Source organism: Dendrobates tinctorius, unplaced genomic scaffold (assembly GCF_039654945.1).
Source record: "Dendrobates tinctorius isolate UK_male_01 unplaced genomic scaffold, ASM3965494v1 ptg000007l, whole genome shotgun sequence".
In the NCBI taxonomy this organism is placed as follows: domain Eukaryota; kingdom Metazoa; phylum Chordata; class Amphibia; order Anura; family Dendrobatidae; genus Dendrobates; species Dendrobates tinctorius.
Window position 1 is genome coordinate 53,256,011 of NW_027361675.1, and position 19,656 is coordinate 53,275,666.

The 19,656-nt window shown below is 46.9% G+C and overlaps 1 protein-coding gene across 3 annotated transcripts in view; it reads right to left on the reverse strand.

Annotated features, from left to right (window-relative positions):
- The window catches only part of GTF2I (general transcription factor IIi), a 127,028-nt gene that overhangs the window by 103,016 nt on the left and 4,356 nt on the right, over positions 1-19,656 (reverse strand). For all 3 annotated transcript variants that reach the window (XM_073574740.1, XM_073574735.1, XM_073574731.1), the window contains exons 2-4: positions 10,280-10,379; positions 503-641; positions 275-394 (exon numbers count right to left, since the gene is read on the reverse strand). In XM_073574740.1, coding sequence (XP_073430841.1) covers positions 275-394; positions 503-641; positions 10,280-10,375 — 355 coding nt within the window. In that variant the 5' untranslated portion in view covers positions 10,376-10,379. The remainder of the gene's footprint in view (positions 1-274; positions 395-502; positions 642-10,279; positions 10,380-19,656) is intronic.

Sequence of the window (19,656 nt, forward strand, 5' to 3'; positions counted from 1 at the left end):
CTATTGAATGCGACTATTCTGGCGCTTTGCCTGGCTCGTCCCACTAGAATCTGTGGGTCATTTATCATCGACCTAGACAAATAGGCCAATAACAAGTCTATGACATTTATGTCCATTACAGTCTGGGGAAGACAACAACAGTGGCTCTCAGATATCAGATTTTACAAGCAACAGAAAAAAGGGGGTCAAAATTAAATGAAGTCAGCTGCTACGATTAACTATAAATAAACTATATATAATATACATTACAAGGAAACACAATAATGCATCGTACCATAACACAGGCAGAACAAATCCTCAACACATTTCTGGAGTGATTCAATCTCTGAGTGATTCGATGTCAATCTAAGTGTCTTCATTACCGTTTCTGAAACACAAACTTCTTCCAAACTGCCTGAAAGAAATCCAAGGATAAGAAATATAGAATTTCTACCATATTTGTTACGTTTTTGTTTTTTTTACTGTGGACAAACATTTGTATTTACTGTTCCAAAATACTCACAATACTGTATGAAATCTTTCTGGAGATCCATCCTGGAATCAAAGAAGGCTTTTCCTTTCCGGCTGCCAATAACCAATGCTTCTGAATCATATACAGCAATGCATGCTACTTCTGCTTTTACCCTGGAAAACTGCTGGCACTGCAGAGAAACATTCAGAAGAATACATCAAAATGTTACCGATATGAAAATAGGGATTTTTGTGTACTCACCATAAAATCCTTTTCTCCGAGCCATTCATTGGGGACACAGAGACAGTGGTGTTATGCTGCTTGCAACTAGGAGGACACTAAGTAAACCAGAAAAAAAGTTAACTCCTCCCCTGCAGTATACACCCTCTCGCTGGATGAGATATCTCCAGTTCGGTGAAAAAGCAGTAGGAGCTTAAACAGTCAACAATAACCATAACTATGTCAAAACCTCAGAATGCTACAAATGAGCCAGTAGGCTAAACAGGGCGGGTGCTGTGTCCCCCAGTGAATGGCTCAGAGAAAAGGATTTTACGGTGAGTACACAAAAATCCCTATTTCTCCTATGCCTCATTGGGGGACACAGAGACAGTGGGACATCCTAAAGCAGTCCCTGGGTGGGGAGCATACATCTGCTAATACCCCATGTACCACTTAGTCAACACTCAGAGGTACTGCCGATTGCAGGATGCGTCTGACAAGAGATGCATCCGCAGAGGACTGAGAATGAATTAGGTAATGGTTTGTAAAAGTATGCAGACTGGACCAAGTCGCAGCCTTGCAGACCTGTTCTGCCGAGGCCTGGTGCCGAATGGCCCAAGAGGCGCCCACTAACCGGGTAGAGTGCGCCTTAATCCTCGCTGGGACAGGCGCGTTCCTGACACGGTAGGATTCCTGAATCGCTGAGCGAATCCACCTGGCTAGCGTTGCCTTTGAAGCGGCTAGACCCTTCCTATGCCCTTCCGGAAGAATGAACAGGGCATCTGACCTGCGGAAGGGAGTCGTCCGCGAGCTGTACCGTCTCAGCGCTCTAACCACATCCAGGGTGTGGAGGGCCTTCTCAATGCGATGGACAATTTCTTCGCCGAGATGGAAAGAGGAGACGACCTTGGGCAGGAAGGACGGGGACGTCCTGAGAACTACCTTGTCCTGATGAAAATTCAGGAACGGAGAGCGGCAGGACAGGGCTGCCAGTTCCGAAACTCGTCTGAATAACGTAATTTCCACTAGAAAAACCACTTTCCAAGAGAGGACGGTCAATGACACGTCCTGCAGCGGTTCGAAAGGGACCTCCTGTAAGGCCCTGAGAACCAGGTTGAGGTCCCATGATTCCAATGGCCTTGTATAAGGAGGCGCCACATGGGAAACTCCTTGAATGAACGTCTTGACTTGAGGTTTGGTGGCAATTTTGCGTTGGAAAAGCACTGACAAGGCAGAAATTTGGCCCTTGAGCGAGGTAAGCGCGAGGCCTGAGTTTAATCCGGATTGAAGGAACTCCAATATAGCTGGAATGGAGAACACCAGAGGGGATCGACCATGATCCTTGCACCATGAAAAGAAGATTCTCCAGGTGCGGTGATAGATACGCCTGGACACAGGATTCCTAGCACTAATCATGGTGAGAATCACGTCGTGAGAGAACCCACCCTGTGCTAAAATCCAGGATTCAACGGCCATGCCGTCAAAGACAGGGCCCCGGAGTTCATGTGGTAAATCGGGCCCTGAGAAAGCAGATCCGAGCGATCTGGAAGTCGCCAGGGGATATCGGTGACTAGTTGTATTAGTTCTGCATACCAAGCTCGGCGCGGCCAATCTGGCGCGACTAGGATCACTGGTACACCCTCCGCTCTGATCTTCTTGATGACCCTCGGAAGCAAGGGAAGAGGGGGAAAGATGTTCGGGAGCCGGAACCGGTGCCATGGCAGAACTAGGGCGTCCGATCCGATGGCGCATGGATCGCGCGATCGGGCAATGAACCGAGGCACCTTGTTTAGTCTTGAGGCCATGAGGTCCACATCCGTAGTCCCCCAACAACGACAAATCTGCTGAAAGACTTCCGGATGAAGAGACCACTCTCCCGAGGCAATGCCTTGGCGACTGAGGAAATCTGCCGCCCAATTTTCTACGCCCGGGATGTGGATTACTGAGATGGATGAATGGTTGGTCTCGGCCCAATGGAAGATGTGACTCACTTCGTGCATGGCCATCCTGCACCGGGTACCTCCCTGGCGGTTGATATATGCTACAGCCGTGGCATTGTCGGATTGTATCCTGATGGGGTGACCTGCGAGGAGATGGTGGAAACTCCATAGAGCAAATCTGATCGCTCGTATCTCCAAAATGTTGATGGGGAGACGTGACTCTCGGGGTGACCAACGACCCTATGCTGTGTGGTGACGAAAGACCGCACCCCAGCCGAGAAGACTTGCGTCGGTGGTTACAACCAACCATCTTACTGGGAGAAAAGACCTCCCTTGTTTCAGTGAGGACCTCAGTGTCCACCACCTGAGGCATTGCCTGACCCACAGGGACAGAAGGATCCGACGGTCCAGGGAGAACGGGTTCTTGTCCCAAGCTAAAAGCAACGCATGTTGTAAGGGACGGAGATGGAACTGCGCAAATGGAACTGCTTCCATCGCAGCTACCATTTTTCCGAGAACTCTCATGCTGAAACGAATGTGGACGGGAAAGAGTCCGCACTGCCTGTTGTAAGGCTTGCGTCTTTTCTGGAGGGAGAATGACCAACCCGCGGGAAGTGTCCAAGATCATTACTAAAAAGGAAATCTGTTGAGCAGGTCTCGGGGAAGACTTTGCAAAGTTTATCTTCCACCCCAGGCGCGAAAGTGTATTTACAGTTATTTCCACGGATTCCTTGCAGGCTGGAAGGGACGGACCCTTGATGAGCAGGTCGTCCAGATACGGTAACACCACTACTCCCCGAGAGTGGAGAATGGCCATGACAGCCGCCATGACCTTGGTAAAGACCCTGGGGAAAGAGGCGAGTCCGAAGGGCAAGGCAACGAACTGGAAGTGTTCCTCGTGAATTGCAAAATGCAGGAACTGCCGGTGAGACGGGCAAATTGGAATGTGAAGGTAAGCGTCCTTGATGTCGATGGATGCTAGGAACTCTCCTTTTTCCATGGAGGCGACAACTGACAGGAGAGATTCCATTCGGAATCGCCGAACCGTGACAAACTGATTTAACAGTTTGAGATCCAGAATGTGTCGCATTGACCCGTCTTTCTTTGTAACCACAAAAAGGTTTGAATAAAATCCTCTGAGCCTTTCATGATGAGGGACCAGAATGATGACTCCGTCCTTTAAGAGAGCCTGAACAGCCCAAAGGAAGGCTCTTGTCTTTCCCTTGGGGGGAGAGGAAAGGAAAAAGCGAGTTGGAGGGAGAGCGGAGAACTCTATCTTGTATCCGGAGGACACCAGCTCCCTGACCCACTTGTCGTGGACGACCGCGAGCCAGGTGTGGCTGAAGGAAAGTAGGCGACCGCCTACGCCAGATACTGCAACAAGTCATTGGGTAGATCTATGAGATCTGGCTCCCCTGGATCCAGAAGCCCTGGGCCTGGGTTTCCAGGAACAGATAGGTCTGTATGAGACCTGGGAGCCTCTGTCTCCGCGCGGAGACGGACCTGATCCGGAAGAGAAGGTAAAGGAGGACCAACCGGAGTTGTTGTAAAAAGGATCGAAAGCGCGTCGGCTGTTGGTTGCGAAACGGCCGAACAGCCTTTTGTTGAGGAAGGAATTTACTTTTACCTCCGGTAGCATCAGAAAAAAGCTGATCTAGTTTCTCTCCAAAAAGATGACCCGTTTGAAAAGGGGAGAGAAGTCAACAATCTTTTAGATGTGGCATCTGCCCGCCAGTCGCGGAGCCATAGGGCCCTTCTAATGGAGATTGCATTAGCGGCAGTTTGGGCAGCGCAATTGGCGGCATCAAAAGAGGCGTCCACTACAAAGTCTGCTGCGTGAATTATCTGCCTGGCAACCGTGGTTGGCTCCGGAGGAAGATTGGTGCCCAGGAAGGAAGTAATCAGGACTTCTGCCCAAGCGGCCATTGCCTTAGTGACCCAAATTGCCGCGAAAGATGGAAAAAGCGCTGCTCCTGAAGCTTCAAAAACTGAACGGGCAAGGTAGTCAATCTGACGAAGCGTTTTTGAAGCAAGACGCGAAACAGGCGAGTCAACCGGGGGGGGAGGGGGACTGTAACCAATCCTTCATTAAGTCTGGATCAAAAGGGTATTTAGTCTGAGTAGACTTTTGTCCTGTGAACTGCTTATGCGGACGATCTCTATGTTTCTCGACAATTTCCTTAAAGTCCGGATGACTGGTAAATAACCTACGCACACGCTTGGTTTTCTTAAGTGAGATAGGATGTGTTGGAGCGGGAACATTATCCTCATCCAACTTCAGGATCCTGTTGACTGATTCTATAAGAGAATTAAGCGACTCCTGATCAGTTGGGGGATTCTGAGGGGCTGACGTGTCAGATTCAAATTCAGTCGTGCTCGCTGAGAACTCCAGGAGAGGGAGAGCAAGAGACAGGAGTCGCAGATGCAGAGGCGCGAACGGGACTAGGGGACATGTCATGGGTCCGCTTTCTAGAGACCTGACCATCCCTTGACAGAGTATGGCCCTTGCTGGATGGTTCCCGGCTGACGCCAGAGCCTTCCTCGGGGGGTAAGGACGCTCTCTGGGTTAAAAAGTCCTCCCGGAGGGAGAATATAGCCTGGGTCAGAGACTCCACTGACCGTGACAGGGACGCAGCCCACTCAGGGGTACTAAACGCATGAGGCCAATCAGCAGCGGCGGCGAGGGGCGATTGAGGGCAGGTCGGGTCGCAGTCCGTGCATAACGGATTAGTCTGTGCACTGGGTAGGGCAGACTTGCAAGTGTTACACACGGTAAAAAACGCAGTGTGCTTTTTAGCCACCCATTTAGCCTCCTTAGATTGAGACATAACGCTCCTGAAAGGGTTAACGGCAGAGTCTGCTGCAGCTGAAGGGAACGTGCCCGGGAAGGGGTTAAGCTTTAATCTGAGGCAGATGCAGCTTACCCGGTCCTATGCTGTGTTCCCTGGGAGGAATAGCGGTTGCCCTGTGGTGTCAACCGGTATCCGGCAGAATGCTGGCCTCACAGCTTCCAGAGCAGGGTGAGGTAAAAGAACATGGCCCCCGAGATTATAATTGCGCGTCTCGTCATGGATGAGAGACGCCAGGGCGAGGGGGGGCGATAATAGCGCAGGCGGCGCTATTCAAATTGCGGCCTAGTAGGCCGGAAAAGCTGGGGGCTAAATTTCTGAGCCTACCCGTGGTAGGCGCCGGTGGGCGGGGCGGCGCTATTAAAATTGCGGCCTAGCAGGCTGGAAAGCCGGGGACTAAATTTTTACGGGCTACCCTCGGTAGCGCCGCGGGTGGGGGGGGCGGTGCACCGCCGCTGACGCTACGTCAGCGCTTCTCCCGGGGGGCCAGGACCCGACTCCATACCTCAACTCCAGTGCTCGGCGCTGTCCGGCCATCCATGCAGGCTCTCATCTCCTGGGCTGATGTAGCAGAGCTGGAGGAGTTCTTAAAGGGGCCATGCTCAATCGATCCTCCCTATGATAGGGGGATGGAGAGCTATGGGCCTGATTCAGGGCCTACACGTAAGCGCTGTCTAGGTCTCATGGAATCCCGACTCCGGTAGGATCATAGCCAAAATATTCTCCATTGCGCCTGCCCTCATATCCTTATGGTAGAGGAATCAGCCCCAAACGTCGCAGGAAAGTGTACGGGGAGGTATACTCTGAGTGCTTGCCTGTTGTTGGTTCGGGGGAGAGCGGGCCATAGAAAGAAACCGTCGCCCCCTTCACTCCGTTAATTAAAAAATAAAAATTTACAGAAAAATCAAAAATAAAATAAAAACGGTGGGGTCTGAAACCAGACCCAAGTGCCGCCTACAGACACTAAGCATGAACAAGAGATATCTCATCCAGAGAGAGGGTATATACTGCAGGGGAGGAGTTAATTTTTCTGGTTTACTTAAGTGTCCTCCTAGTGGCAAGCAGCATAACACCACTGTCTCTGTGTCCCCCAATGAGGCGTAGGAGAAAACTGTATAACAGTTATCATTGGTTACACATACAGTGTCTGACTGGGCTGGCAAAGGCCCACCAGTAACATTTACTCTGGGGGCCCACTGTTCAGCTACATGCAAATATTACATTACACTCATTCACAAATGTACTTATAAAATAATAGACTAGGTAGATTGTTGAATGAATGATGAGATGCTGCTTTTGTCTGTCCATAGTGTAAATGTCGGCGACTTAGTGGCTCACAACTGAACAGGGGCCCACCGGGGGATTTTCTTGTTCTCCTGTGGGCCAGTCCGACCCTGTATACATATATCTATTGTGTGGGAAAGGTTACAAGTATCTTCCGACTGCAGCTAGCTATGCTTTCCGGCATTTTTCCCAGATCCTAATATGAGCCAACAGTGTATAAAATTCCTGACTACCCTTAGTACTCCTTTAAAGGGGATTTCAACTACTGGATAATCTCTTTTAATGGGCCCAGGGAGGTGGAAAAAATATACTCACATCACAGGCCAATGCTGCGTCAGTCATTCTCTTAGGATCAATATCTGACAGGGGCACTCATTGATCGCCTGCAGCAATCACATTTCGTCAGAGCACAAACACTGTTTCTTCGAATAGGGGGAAATGTGTACTCTGCACCCACTCAGCAATGCTGATTGGCAGCAGTATTCAGGTTCTTGCTGGATACTAATCCCAGCATTCTGGCGCGGATGCAGTGCTGATTATGCAGGAGACATGATCCATTATGTTATAGAACTTTTCTTTTCTATTCGCAAATAATCCTGTAATACAGTGAAGCAGCTAGAGAGGAGCTAAAACATCCCTAAGACACAATTAAGAAGAACTATTGAATGGGTGGTCTGATGCCAATAATGCCCTTTATAAATACCCATCTTTAAGAACTAACCACTTTTGCATTTAGCTTTATTACAAAACTAGATGGAGGCCCGATGCTATCGCATCGGGAGGGCGGTAATGTCACGATGGGGGCAGGCTTTGCAGCGTTGAGAATCTCCCCCCCCCCCATGTGCTCACCCACCTATCCTCTCTCTCTTTCCCCATGTGCTAACTTTTCCCATCTGTGCTCTCTTCTTTGACCTGTCTACCCCATGTGCTATCCCCCTCGTCTGCTGTCTCTCTCCTTCCTATGCCGTGTTCTCCCCTTATGTGCTGTCCCGTTTGAGCTGTCTCCCCGCTGTGCTCTGTCTCTCTCACCTCTGTGTCTGACCATGTACAGAACATACCACAGCTCCTGGGCAGGGGAGGAAGCAAAAGACAATACTGACATTACAGCTGGAGATCGCAGAGGATACATTTTGTGAGGTAAAATTTTGTTTAAAAACAGCCAGTGAAATATTTTACCTCACAAAATTAATCCTCTGTGATCTACTGCTGTAATGTCAGTATTGTCTTTTGCTTCCTCCCCTGCCCAGGAGATGTGGTATGCGCCGTACATGGTCAGACACAGACAATTTTTAAAATTAATATTTGTTCGTGGGAAAACCCCTTTAATGTGACTGGCTTCCTCTGCCTGTAGACACGTCACGCATCTGCCGGCGGGATCAGCCGAATGATTCACTGCCTGCGCGGAATTCTCGCAAGCGCAGTAAATCAGACCGCCGCCATCTTGGTGCAGACAGATCGTGGCAGTCACATTAAAACTGCGCATGCGCTCCTCCTGTGTGTGTGGCACAATGGTGTTCCACTGGTAGTACCGCGCAAGAGGCTGGTACCACCAGCAGTTTCCATACTGAGACACCCATCACTTGGGTGTCCCAATATGGCAGTCGGTCAACTTCCGCCGCTTGGAATTCTGGGATCCAGACACATCTGGATGGAACAGGATGTGAAGACATTACAAGGTAATTATATATATATAGATTCCCTACTATTTTCCCTGTACTGCTATACCCTATAAATAGGATTTCACAGGACGATGGCCCCACAATGACTTTCCCATAGTTTCTATTCTATGACAGTATGTCATACAATATGTAGCTGTAAAACAAGGTGTTTCCTTGGGGTGTAGTGCCTTTGTTTTACAGCTACATATTGTGCACCATTCTCCATCATATCATTCCCTCATGTCCTTCCCTGTGTTTTTCTGAGTATATTTTGTTAATGACTTTTCAATAATAACATTTTCTTATACTATTTATAAATATTTTGGACTAGTACATCTCTTTTTGCCCTCTCCAATTCCAGCCTTGCTGAAGCATCCCGAGACCATCATCGATCCTCCACAAAATTTCACAGTGGGTGCAAGACACTGTGGCTTGTACGCCTTTCCAGGTCTCCGTCTAACCATTAGAAGACCAGTTGTTGGGCAAAGCTGAAAATTAGGCTCATCAGAGAAGATTACTTTACTCCAGTCCTCTATGGTCCATTCCGTTTGGTCTTTGGCAAACTACAGCCTGGCTCTCCTTTGCTTCTCATTGTTGAAAGGCTTTTTTCTACCTTTACATGACTTGAGCCCTGCCTCTAGGAGCCTGTTACGAACTGTTCTTGCCATGCACTTTACCCCAGCTGCCATTTGACATTCCTTTTGTAGGTCACTTGATGTCACCCTGCGGTTGCTGAGTGACATTCAAATAAGATGACGGTGATCCCGGTCAGTGGAGAGTCGTTTTCGCCCTTTGCCGGTCTGTAGCTTTGTTGCCCCCAATGTCTGCTGCTTGACCTTGTTGTAGTGGACTGCCATCTTAGAAATTTTAAGAATGGAGGCAACATGGCACTCACTGTATCTCTCTGCTAGTAAAGTCAGAATCGAGCCCTTCTTTTCCTCACTCAAGACTTTTCTTTTCAACTCCTTTGGCATGGTTAAAAGTTATTTTTTCATTCCTATTACTTTTGAGATATTACTAGCACTTGTTTTGCCATTCAGTTTGACCTAATTGCAAGAGCATTGTGAACACCACAGCAGGGTTTTTTATACTTTCCTTCGTTAAATAAGATTTGGTTCAGGTGATCCCCTAATCAGAAGCACATTAAGTAGTAAGGTGTACTCTGGTTGGAATTCAACTGACACTGGACTGGAATGGCTGTCAGACATGTAGAGAAGCTGATTTTTATAAAACTGTGTAGTGGTCTCTCAATTTTTGCCAGAGCTGTTATCTTTCACCAGTCTTATCTAACCCCATATAAGTTATATCAGTTTGGTAGATCATCTTCAGATGGGTGTGATGGTGTAGGGATCTGGGAGCACAGATTATTTCTGGTATCTTATATGTACAATAACAAGAAGATATTGGCGTGAAGCGAGTTTCACTTTATCACAGATTATTAAAGCCCAAATTGATTGTGCTCCAGAACTAGTTTTCTGTGGTGTTGTAGACAAGGAGATTTGGCCCCACTATGACAAAATATTACTTTGTAAGACTATGCTTCTACCAAGGAAGGCAATAGCACCGAGGTGGATGAGAGGGCGATCTCCCACTATTCCGCAAAGGAAAAACTAGTTAATGACATAATATCATGTGAAAATATTGTATCCAGGAATAGGGGGTGTCCTCAAAAGTTCCATAAAATCTAGAGGAAATGGGGTATCTCGCCTCTAACAACCTTTTACTGCATAAAAGTAATGTTTATTATGACAAATTTTTTCATTAAAATGAGTTTAAAAAAGACCAGTGGTAGTTGGGGGCCCTTTTGAAAAATCTGCATTAGGACTCGTAGACAGGCAACCACATTTTTCTGTAATACATGATAGAAATACAGTTTACCATTGACTCCAAGGATGAGATGAAATGTTTAACTGCTTCTTTCCTTTCCAGTGTGTCATTGTTCATGGACAGTATGGCTGACGGAAAGTTTGCCATTTCCCTGTTCAGAAAAAAAAAAGCAACAAAGATTATACTATATACTAGAAGAAACCACAGTTGTTGGGGGTTTGTCTCATAATATATTGGTAAAATTACAAAGTGCTTAGAAAAGCAGCAACTTTACAGTGCACCCCTTATTAAAAATCCTCTAAATTCTGAAGAATGAAGGGTTCTTTAATTTTATTGGGTACTGTTCGTTGCCTACGTTACCTGCCACTGCGGCATTGTATGAGCTGGTGGATCTGAATCTGGCCAGTCACATTGCCCCTGTTCTTTTACTGTAATGCCCTGTAGTGGCAAGGAGGCACCATGATATCCCTGGTCTGATCTGACACTGAGGAGTACAGGAGGAAGTCGAGAGGCAGGAGAGCAGTGTGCTTCTGAAGATTCATGGAGACTAAATCACGATTTAGTATGTTAAAATAAAGGTATGTCCATAATGGCGCTTTTATACTGATTTAAATCGATAAATGAAGAAATCTGTATCCTAATTCTAGTTTAATTCATATTAGATGTTTTGGTGCAAAACCCTCTTTGTGTATCGGGGAGAGACTTTGTAGTGGGACTGTGGGTAGGGTTTTTGACTCTGCTGTGGCCCCTGTGTGTTTGTACGAGCTTACTTTTTTAAAGTTCACTCTAGTGTAACCCTTGCTTCTGGCATCGCTTGCGCATATTAATCTTTTAGTGGTATTAAGCAAAATGGCGTCGGTGGTGGCGCAAGTGCAGATTGACATCCGAATGTCCTCAGCAAAATGGCGCCAGGGGCAGTGCATGTGCAAGTTCAGCCCTCGCTTCAATAATGAGCCAAGATCTCAATCTCCGCATGTGCCGCCCTGGCACTATTTTGCTGAAGACATTTGGATGTCCATCTGTGCATGTGCCGCCACTGGTGTCATTTTGCTGAATAGCACTAGGAGATGAATGTGCGCATGCGCCGCTTCTTTTTATACAAATGCTTGTACAAACACAGAGGATGCCACGGCTGGGCCAAAAACTCTACCCACAGTCCCGTCCAGATGCACAAAGGATATTGCACCAAAACTTCTAACATGAATTAAACGAGGACCAGGATGCAGATTTCTTTCCTACTGGTATCTATTAAATAAGCATTAAAGCGCCACTATGGCCATACCTTTATTTTAATATACTGAATCGTGATGACAGGTTCACTGTAAAGGAACGCTTACCCCGAGTTCTTAAATAGGCAAAATTTCAAAGTGCTGGTAAAAAAAAAACACTTTATAATTAACTTTCTACTAAAAATACTCTCAGGTCTCGAAAACGGAGGAAATTTTAATTTTGTAGTGTAGAGCTCATTGCCTTAGGTTACCAGGCACGCTGCAGTCTCAGAGGGTCCGGTTACCCAGTTGAGCAGAGCACTATGCTTTGGTGTTTTGGTAGTTTGTTAGCAGTCATGGATAGTTTAGACTAGCAGCACGACTATGCCACTGGTCCAAAGTGTCAATTTTCAGGAGCAAAGCAGATAAACCGGGGGATGGGAGCGGTGCCCTCCTGATCAGGGAATATTAGGACAACTCATTGAAAGATGCGTCATGTCACGTTACAAGTGAAGATTTCTGCATAGTTTTTGTGCTATTAGATGACACAGCTTTCGATGAGGCAGTGTATTTCAGGGCTACGTTCCAATTGAGAGCCCCTTTAAAACAAAGGGGTTAGGTCAGAAGGGTCAATGCAATATTCCCCTGACGTGACCTTTTCTTATGGACCAGATTGGCAAGACTAACCTTCAAATACTGCACGAGCATTTTTGTATTGATACCTCGGTATCCCATCTGGTTGCAATCTGATCTCTATCTACAGGCAAGATCCCGTGGCCCTGATTCATAAAGGCCGGCATTTTTCACAGCTGTATGTAGTCTATTTTTTATACAAAAGTATAAAAATTTGTATTTGAAATCTGAACTTGAAATGTGTAATAAAGCTACTATTAAATACTACCACAGCGTGGAACCACTAATTTTCCAGCAATCAGTTAGAAGCGTTCATCTCCTTTTACTTCTCAATACATTGCAGATGAAAATTTCCTTCAATCCGCGACTGTACAGGCGTACAATGGGGTTGTGGCATTCCCATCCTAGCCGTAATGGAGAAGCTCAAATAAACGTTTTGGGTTTTTGTATACAGGGATCAATGGTCATCGGTAATTACAGCATACACTAATCTGACCTTTTAAATCCAATTGGGGTGTCAAACAAATGAGTAACCATATGGACACTAGCCATACGCCATCTGTTTTTACTGGATCCACTGCAATTGATAACATAGGAAACTGTATTTGGCCTTGTATTTTTTTCCCATTTCTGAAGTATAAAACAGATGGCATACGAATGAGGACATACAGAAAACCAAATGGATAAAAAAAGTAATTTTTTTCATGGATGAATAGTTGACAATTTTTCAGACACTCATCTAAACCCGACCTAGTTAGCAATCGCATTACATAAAATGATTACATAAGGTAGAGACCTGTATGAGAGCTGACAGAAAACATTACAAGGACCTGTCATAAGGATTTCATACCTCATTCTAACGCCACGTGTACAAAGGTGTTAGAACCCCTCCCTGAAGTGGCCAATTTCCGTTTTTGCATTTTCATTTTTTCCTCGCCGTTTCCCCAAAACCATAACTTTGTTACTTTTCTGTCCACATAGACATAGGAGGGTTTGTTCTTTGCGGGACGAGTTATGTTTTTGAATGACATCATTCATTTTACCACACAATGTCCTGGAAAACGAGGAGAAAATTCCAAGTGCGGTGAAATTGTGAAAAAAAAAGCAATTCTAACATTGTTTTTTTCTTTTTTAGAATTCTTTTTACCCTGTACAATTACAGTGATACCGAAGATGTCAAGTTTTTTTTATTATTTTAGTGGTGACAAAAAATCAGAAGTTTGAAAAAAAAAAAAAAAAAAATTGGGGGGTTGTGTCTCCATTTTCCAACACACGTGACAGCTTATTTTTTGCGGAGCGATATGAAGCCTTTATTGATACCATTTTGGGATAGGTATTGTGGTGTAGTAACCACTGTGTCCGCTAGGGGGCGTTGTGTGGATGTCCCAGGAGAAAGGATGAATGGCAGAATACTGAAGCGCCGTTATGTATCTCAAAGTGGGTGGCTTTGAGATGGAGACTTATGTGTTGTTCAGCAATGATATTGCTGAGGTGCTGTTTCAATATGTAAGGGAGAAGTCTCCAGGTAACTAGGGAGATGGGCTGGCCTGGTTACTCACAAACCCACCCAGGGGGTGTGTTTAAAGCACTATTGTAAAGAGTGTGTAAAGGCTTGAAGGACCTGTGATGAGGTCAGAGTCATGTGACCCGGTGGGCGTGGCTATGGACCATATAATGTGGCCAAGGTAGGTCACATGGGGGTGAAAGCTGGGACCTGGTTGGGCCAGTGTGGAAGGTCCCGCTGAGATGGGGCTTCCTGCCTGACAGCACGTGTGGACGCTGTGATTAATGGCTGCAAGTGCCTGAGAGTTCCCTGGAGGGAATGAATGTCTGCAGTATGGAGAAGCAGCCATGAGAGAACCCTGACAGGTGTGAGATATAACTGGGAGGCTGAAAAGCCTGCGTATTGGACATTGCTAACAGAGTGAAGCTCTGTCATGGACGCTATGCCGTTTATATATTGCTGGTCATGGTTTATGATGTTTAATAAACCACATGGACCGTTATGTTACTGAAAAACCTGTGGCTCAGAGAGAAAGGGAGCACAGACTAGATGACCTAGAGAAAAGTCTTCGAGCTCAAAGGTCACCTGGCATCGTGGTAAGGTCTGACTACCGTATTTTTCCGACCATAAGACGCACTTTTTTCCCCAAAAATTTTGGGGGAAAGTGGGTGGTGCGTCTTATGGTCGCATTACATGGTACTAACCTGGTGGCTGGTTGCAGCGGGCTGTGCTCCGGTGCAGGGGCGGCGGGTCCGCCGGCATTTCTTCGCAGCCCGGAGGTCCCCGCAGTCCCCTTGCTGGCGCCGCCATGTTGCGGTGGCCTCCGGCAGCATGGACGCCGGGAAGATGGCCGCCGGTTCGGGGACGGCGCATGCGCAGCTTCAGATCTCGTCCCGAGATCTCGTTGCCGAGATTTAATTCTCGTCCCCCAAGATCTCGGGACGAGATCTGATCCCGCGCATGCGCCGTCCCCGGACCGGCGGCCATCTTTCCGGCGTCCATGCTACCGGAGGCCACCGCAACATGGCGGCGGCCAGCAAGGGAACTGCGGGGGCCTCCGGGCTGCGAAGAAATGCAGGCGGAGCCGTGGCCCCTGCACCGGAGAACAGCCCGCTGCCACCACCGCACCGCAGAGCGCCGCCCGCTGCCACCACCGCAGAGCCCAGCTGCCCCTGCCTCAGCACAGCTGCCCCAGCACTGCTGCCCCAGCTGCTGCCCCTGCCCCAGCACTGCTGCCACCACCACAGAGCCCACCTGCCCCAGCACAGCTTCCCCTGCCTCAGCACTGCTGCCCCAGCCCCAGCACAGCTGCCCCTGCCCCAGCACAGCTGCCACCACCGCAGAGCCCACCTGCCCCAGCACTGCTGCCCCTGCCCCAGCACTGCAGCCCCTGCCCCAGCACTGCAGCCCCTGCCCCAGCACTGCCTGGACCACTGAATGACCCCTGTGACTACTTCTCCACCTGTGCCGGATCCCTTCCCAGGTAAGCTGAATTCGGATTGTAAGACGGACCCCCATTTGCACATTTTTTTCCCCCTATTTTCCTACTGAAAATTGGGGTGCGTCTTATGGTCCGGTGCGTCTTATAGTCCGAAAAATACGGTAAGTCCCTCAGAGAAGAGGCAGGAGTACTAACAAAAACTGTAAGAGGTCTTCTGCGGGAGAAGAAGTGGGATGAAGACTTACAGCGGCCAGGCCTGAGTGAGGAACAGTGTGAAGACAAAAAGAAACTGAAAAGTATGGAAGCAGAGGTGATTCGTTTGCAGACAGAGCTTGCTGCTGCAGAGTGTGCTAAAAGACAAGCACAGCAGGAAAGAGATGAACTGGCTGATGTGATTGCCAACAACAGAGGTGAAGGTGCTCTGGCTTTGGAAGAAAAGAGGCGGTTAGATTCTCGCATTGTTCAGCTTGAAGAAGAAGTGGAGGAAGAACACGGCAACGTTGAATTAGCCAATGACAGGCTGAGAAAGGCCACACTTCAGGTTGACCAGATGGATGCTGATCTGAAGACAGAACGTAGTAATGCTCAGAAGAATGAGAGTGCCCATCAGCAATTAGTTCGCCAGAATAAGGACTTAGAAGAAAAGGTTGCACTACTGGAGGAATAGCTTGATGCAGAAATTAAAGTGCGACAATCTGCTAGCAAACAAGTATGTCGTACGGAGAAAAAAACTGAAGGTTGTACTAAGGAAAATGGATGATGAAAGGCGTAATTCTGAGCAGTACCAAGACCTGGCGGAGGGAAATGATGTGCGTCTGAAACAGTTGAAATGCCAGTTAGAAGAAGCAGAGAAAGAGGCTCAACGTGCCAATACGTTGCACCGTAGAATACAGTGTGAACTGGTGGTTGCTACAGAGACGGAGACGGTTCTCTCAACCTATGGGGCAAGGTGTAGTGAGTGCCCGGTCGCGAGACCCTGGTGTAATGTTGTGTGTTCAACCCCGCAAGTTTGAAGAGGGGGGGGGGGGGGGGGGAGGTATGTGGTGTAGTAACCACTGAGTTCGCTAGGGGGCGCTGTGTGGATGTCCCAGGAGAAAGGATGAATGGCAGAATACTGAATCGCCGCTATGTATCTCAAAGTGGATGGCTTTGAGAAGGAGACTTGTGTGTTGTTCAGCAATGCTATTGCTGAGGTGTTGTTTCAATGTGTAAGGGAGAAGTCTCCAGGTAACTAGAGAGATGGGTGGGCCTGGTTACCTACAAACCCACCCAGGGGGTGTGTTTAAAGCACTATTGTAAAGGCTTGAAGGACTTGTGATGAGGTCAGTCATGTGACCCGGTGGGCGTGGCTATGGACCATATAATGTGGCCAGGGTAGGTCACATGGGGGTGAATGCTGGGACCTGGTTGGTCCAGTGTGGAAGGTCCCGCTGAGATGGGTCTTCCTGCCTGACAGCACATGTGGATGCTGTGTTTAATGGCTGCAAGTGCCTGAGAGTTCCCTGGAGGGAATGAATGTCTGCAGTATGGAGAAGCAGCCATGAGAGAACCCTGACAGGGGTGAGATATAACTGGGAGGCTGAAAAGCCTGCGTATTGGACATTGCTAACAGAGTGAAGCTCTGTCATGGACGCTATGCCGTTTATATATTGCTGGTCATGGTTTATGATGTTTAATAAACCGCATGGACCGTTATGGTTATTGAAAAACCTGTGCGGCATCTGATTTTGTGGCTGCCAAGCGAGTGATCCCCTACTTAAATGACAGTGCTACCTCACAGTATGATATTTTAATCACTTGTTACAGCATTTCTTGTACCATTGCAACAACAAAAATAACGTAATTTTTTGTTTACTGATTGGGTTAATTAATTTTATATTTTGATAGATCGGATGTTTCTGAACGCAGCAACACCACATACATGAGTATTTTTTACATTTTTTTTTATTATCTTTGCTTTTAATAGATTAAAAGGGGGGAGATTTAAACTTTGACCTTTTTGTTTTTCAAAACTTTTTTTTTACATTTCACTATTCTTGTTAATCCCCTCAGGGGACTTTAACCTGCGATTGATTGCATGTGCTATATGTAGCAATACTACAATACTGCTGCATACATTGAGAATCATTATCTCTATTTGAAGCCCAGTCACAGGCAATGTTTTAAGGTAGCTCCATAATGACAAGCATGGGGGGGCTTCAGTAGACCCCCTGCTGTCACAGCAACCCATTGGCAAACCGGCAATCACGGGAGTGCCGATTGGCGCACAGAATGACGTTTCCCCCTGCTGGTGCTTTGTTAATGACGCTGCCTGAGATTGACAGTGGCATTTCACAGGGTAACAACGACGGGCGGTGCTTTGCGCCAACTGCGGTTGTTAGGTGCAGGTCCTGGTTGTAACACCCAACCTGCCGGATATGGGGCGAGCTCACCCCGTGATCCCACTCCATATACCTGCTATTGACTCGCGCCGTACATGTATGGCGAATGTCAGTAAAGAGTTAAAGGCAATCTATCACCAGGCTTTTGCTACCCCTTCTGAGCGCAGCATAATGTAGACACACATACTGTTATTCCAGTGATGTATCACTTACTGGTAAGCTTGCTGTAGTTTTGATCAAAATCAATGTTTACTCTGCAGTTTTTTTCAAAGCTGAGTTCTGTATAACTCCACCCAAACTACTGACTGTCAACTTTCTGCCTATGCACAGTGTATTCTGAAAGCTGCCAATCAATGATGGGGGCAAGATTACACAGATGTCATGAATACACAGATGTCATGAATATAGAGAACTATATGGCAACAGGTTTACTAGTCCTCCAATGATAATCTCATTCATTTTATCCAAAGCAAGCAGCCCAGTAAGGTGACACATCATTGGAATCAGGGTCTCTGTATCATACTGCTATCAGATTAGGTGGCAAAAAGGATGCATGCTCAGTAGTAGTCTTCATGATGTCACAATACCCAGTGCGCATGCACAGCCCCCAACCCTGAGGGCGCTGGTGAAAGATCTCGGTAAGTAAGGCAGGACAGTGAAATGTGAGTCAGACACAGCGAGGGGACCCCTCTATTCTTGACAACCAGCCTTGCTGAAGCTGACAGCTGAGGGTTGCAGCCACCAGCTGTGAGTTTTGCCTGGCTGGTTCTCAAAAATAGGGGGGAACCCATGCCTTTTTTTTTTAAATTACCGTATTTATTTACAGCGCAGGAGCAGCAGATGAATATTCCCATCAGTCGCTCCTGCTGTCACTGTTATTAGTAGCAGCAGGGTTAGGCTGATGGGAGTAATAGTCCCATCAGCCGCCGCCTGCTGTCTCTTTTATTACTTAAATGTAACTCTCATCATTCTCCCCTGCTCGCGCCGATTGCCGACAGAGCAGGGGAGAATGATGTGAGCCGTGTTCAGCACTCGACGCCGGGGAACAGCGCTTACCGTAACGCTTTTTCCCTGGCGCCCGTCCTTGTGGTACTGATGCGGCACATGCATGCCACACGTGTGCTGCAAGTATTACACACAGGGATACGGTACCGGAAATATCAGTACATGTGAAAGATGCCTTATAGCGGGTTTTTATGTTTGGCTGCTGTCACACGCTTTTATTGCAAAAAATTGTTTTTGCATCATCACATATTGATAGCTATAATTTTTCCGTATTTTGGCCCATAGAGTCATGTGAGGTCTTGTTTTTTGCGGGACGAGCTCACATTTTTATTGGTACATGACATCTTTTGATCGCTTTCTATTCCGATTTTTGGGAGACAGAGTGAGCCAAAACCAGCGATTCTTGTCTTTTTTTTTTTTTTTGGGGGGGGGGCGTTTATACCGTTCCCTGTGTGGTAAAATTGATAAGGCAGTTTTATTCTTTGGGTCAGTACGATGACAACGATACCTCATTTATATTGATTTTTTATGTTTTGGTGCTTTTATATGATAAAAACTATTTTATAGACAAAATAATTATTTTTGCATCGTTTTATTCTGAGAGCTATAACTTTTTTTATTTTTCCGGTTATGGAGCTGTATGGAGGCTTGTTTTTTTGTGGGACAAGATGACGTTTTCAGTGATACCATTTTTATTTATATCTGTCTTTTTGATCGCGTGTTATTCCACTTTTTGTTCGGCGGTATGGAGATAAAGCATTGCTTTTGCCTTTTTTTTTAATGGTGTTCACGAAAGGGGTTAACTAGTGGGACAGTTTTATAGGTCGGGTTGTTGCGGACGCGGTGATACCAAATAATTGTACTTTTATTGTTTAGATTTTTTTCTCATTCAAATATTTATTTAGTGATAGAATATATGTTAATTTTTTATTATTTTTTTAAAAATATCTTTACAATTATTTAAACTTATTTTTTTCTTTTTCCTAAGTTTTACACTTTGTCCCACTATGGGACAATCATTTTTCATTTTTTTGCAGGCTGATCGCTTCTATAGTATGCAGATGAAGCAGCATCTGCATTCCATAGAAGCTGTCAGTGCCGCACTGACACAGGGAGACTTGCTGATCATGCACTGCGCATGACCAACAAGTTTCCTAGCTCTGGTGACTCGGATGTCGTCATGATGACGTCCGCTCACCATGGCAACCATTGGGACCCCGCGTCACGCCGTGGGGTCTCCGATCCAAAGGCAGAGA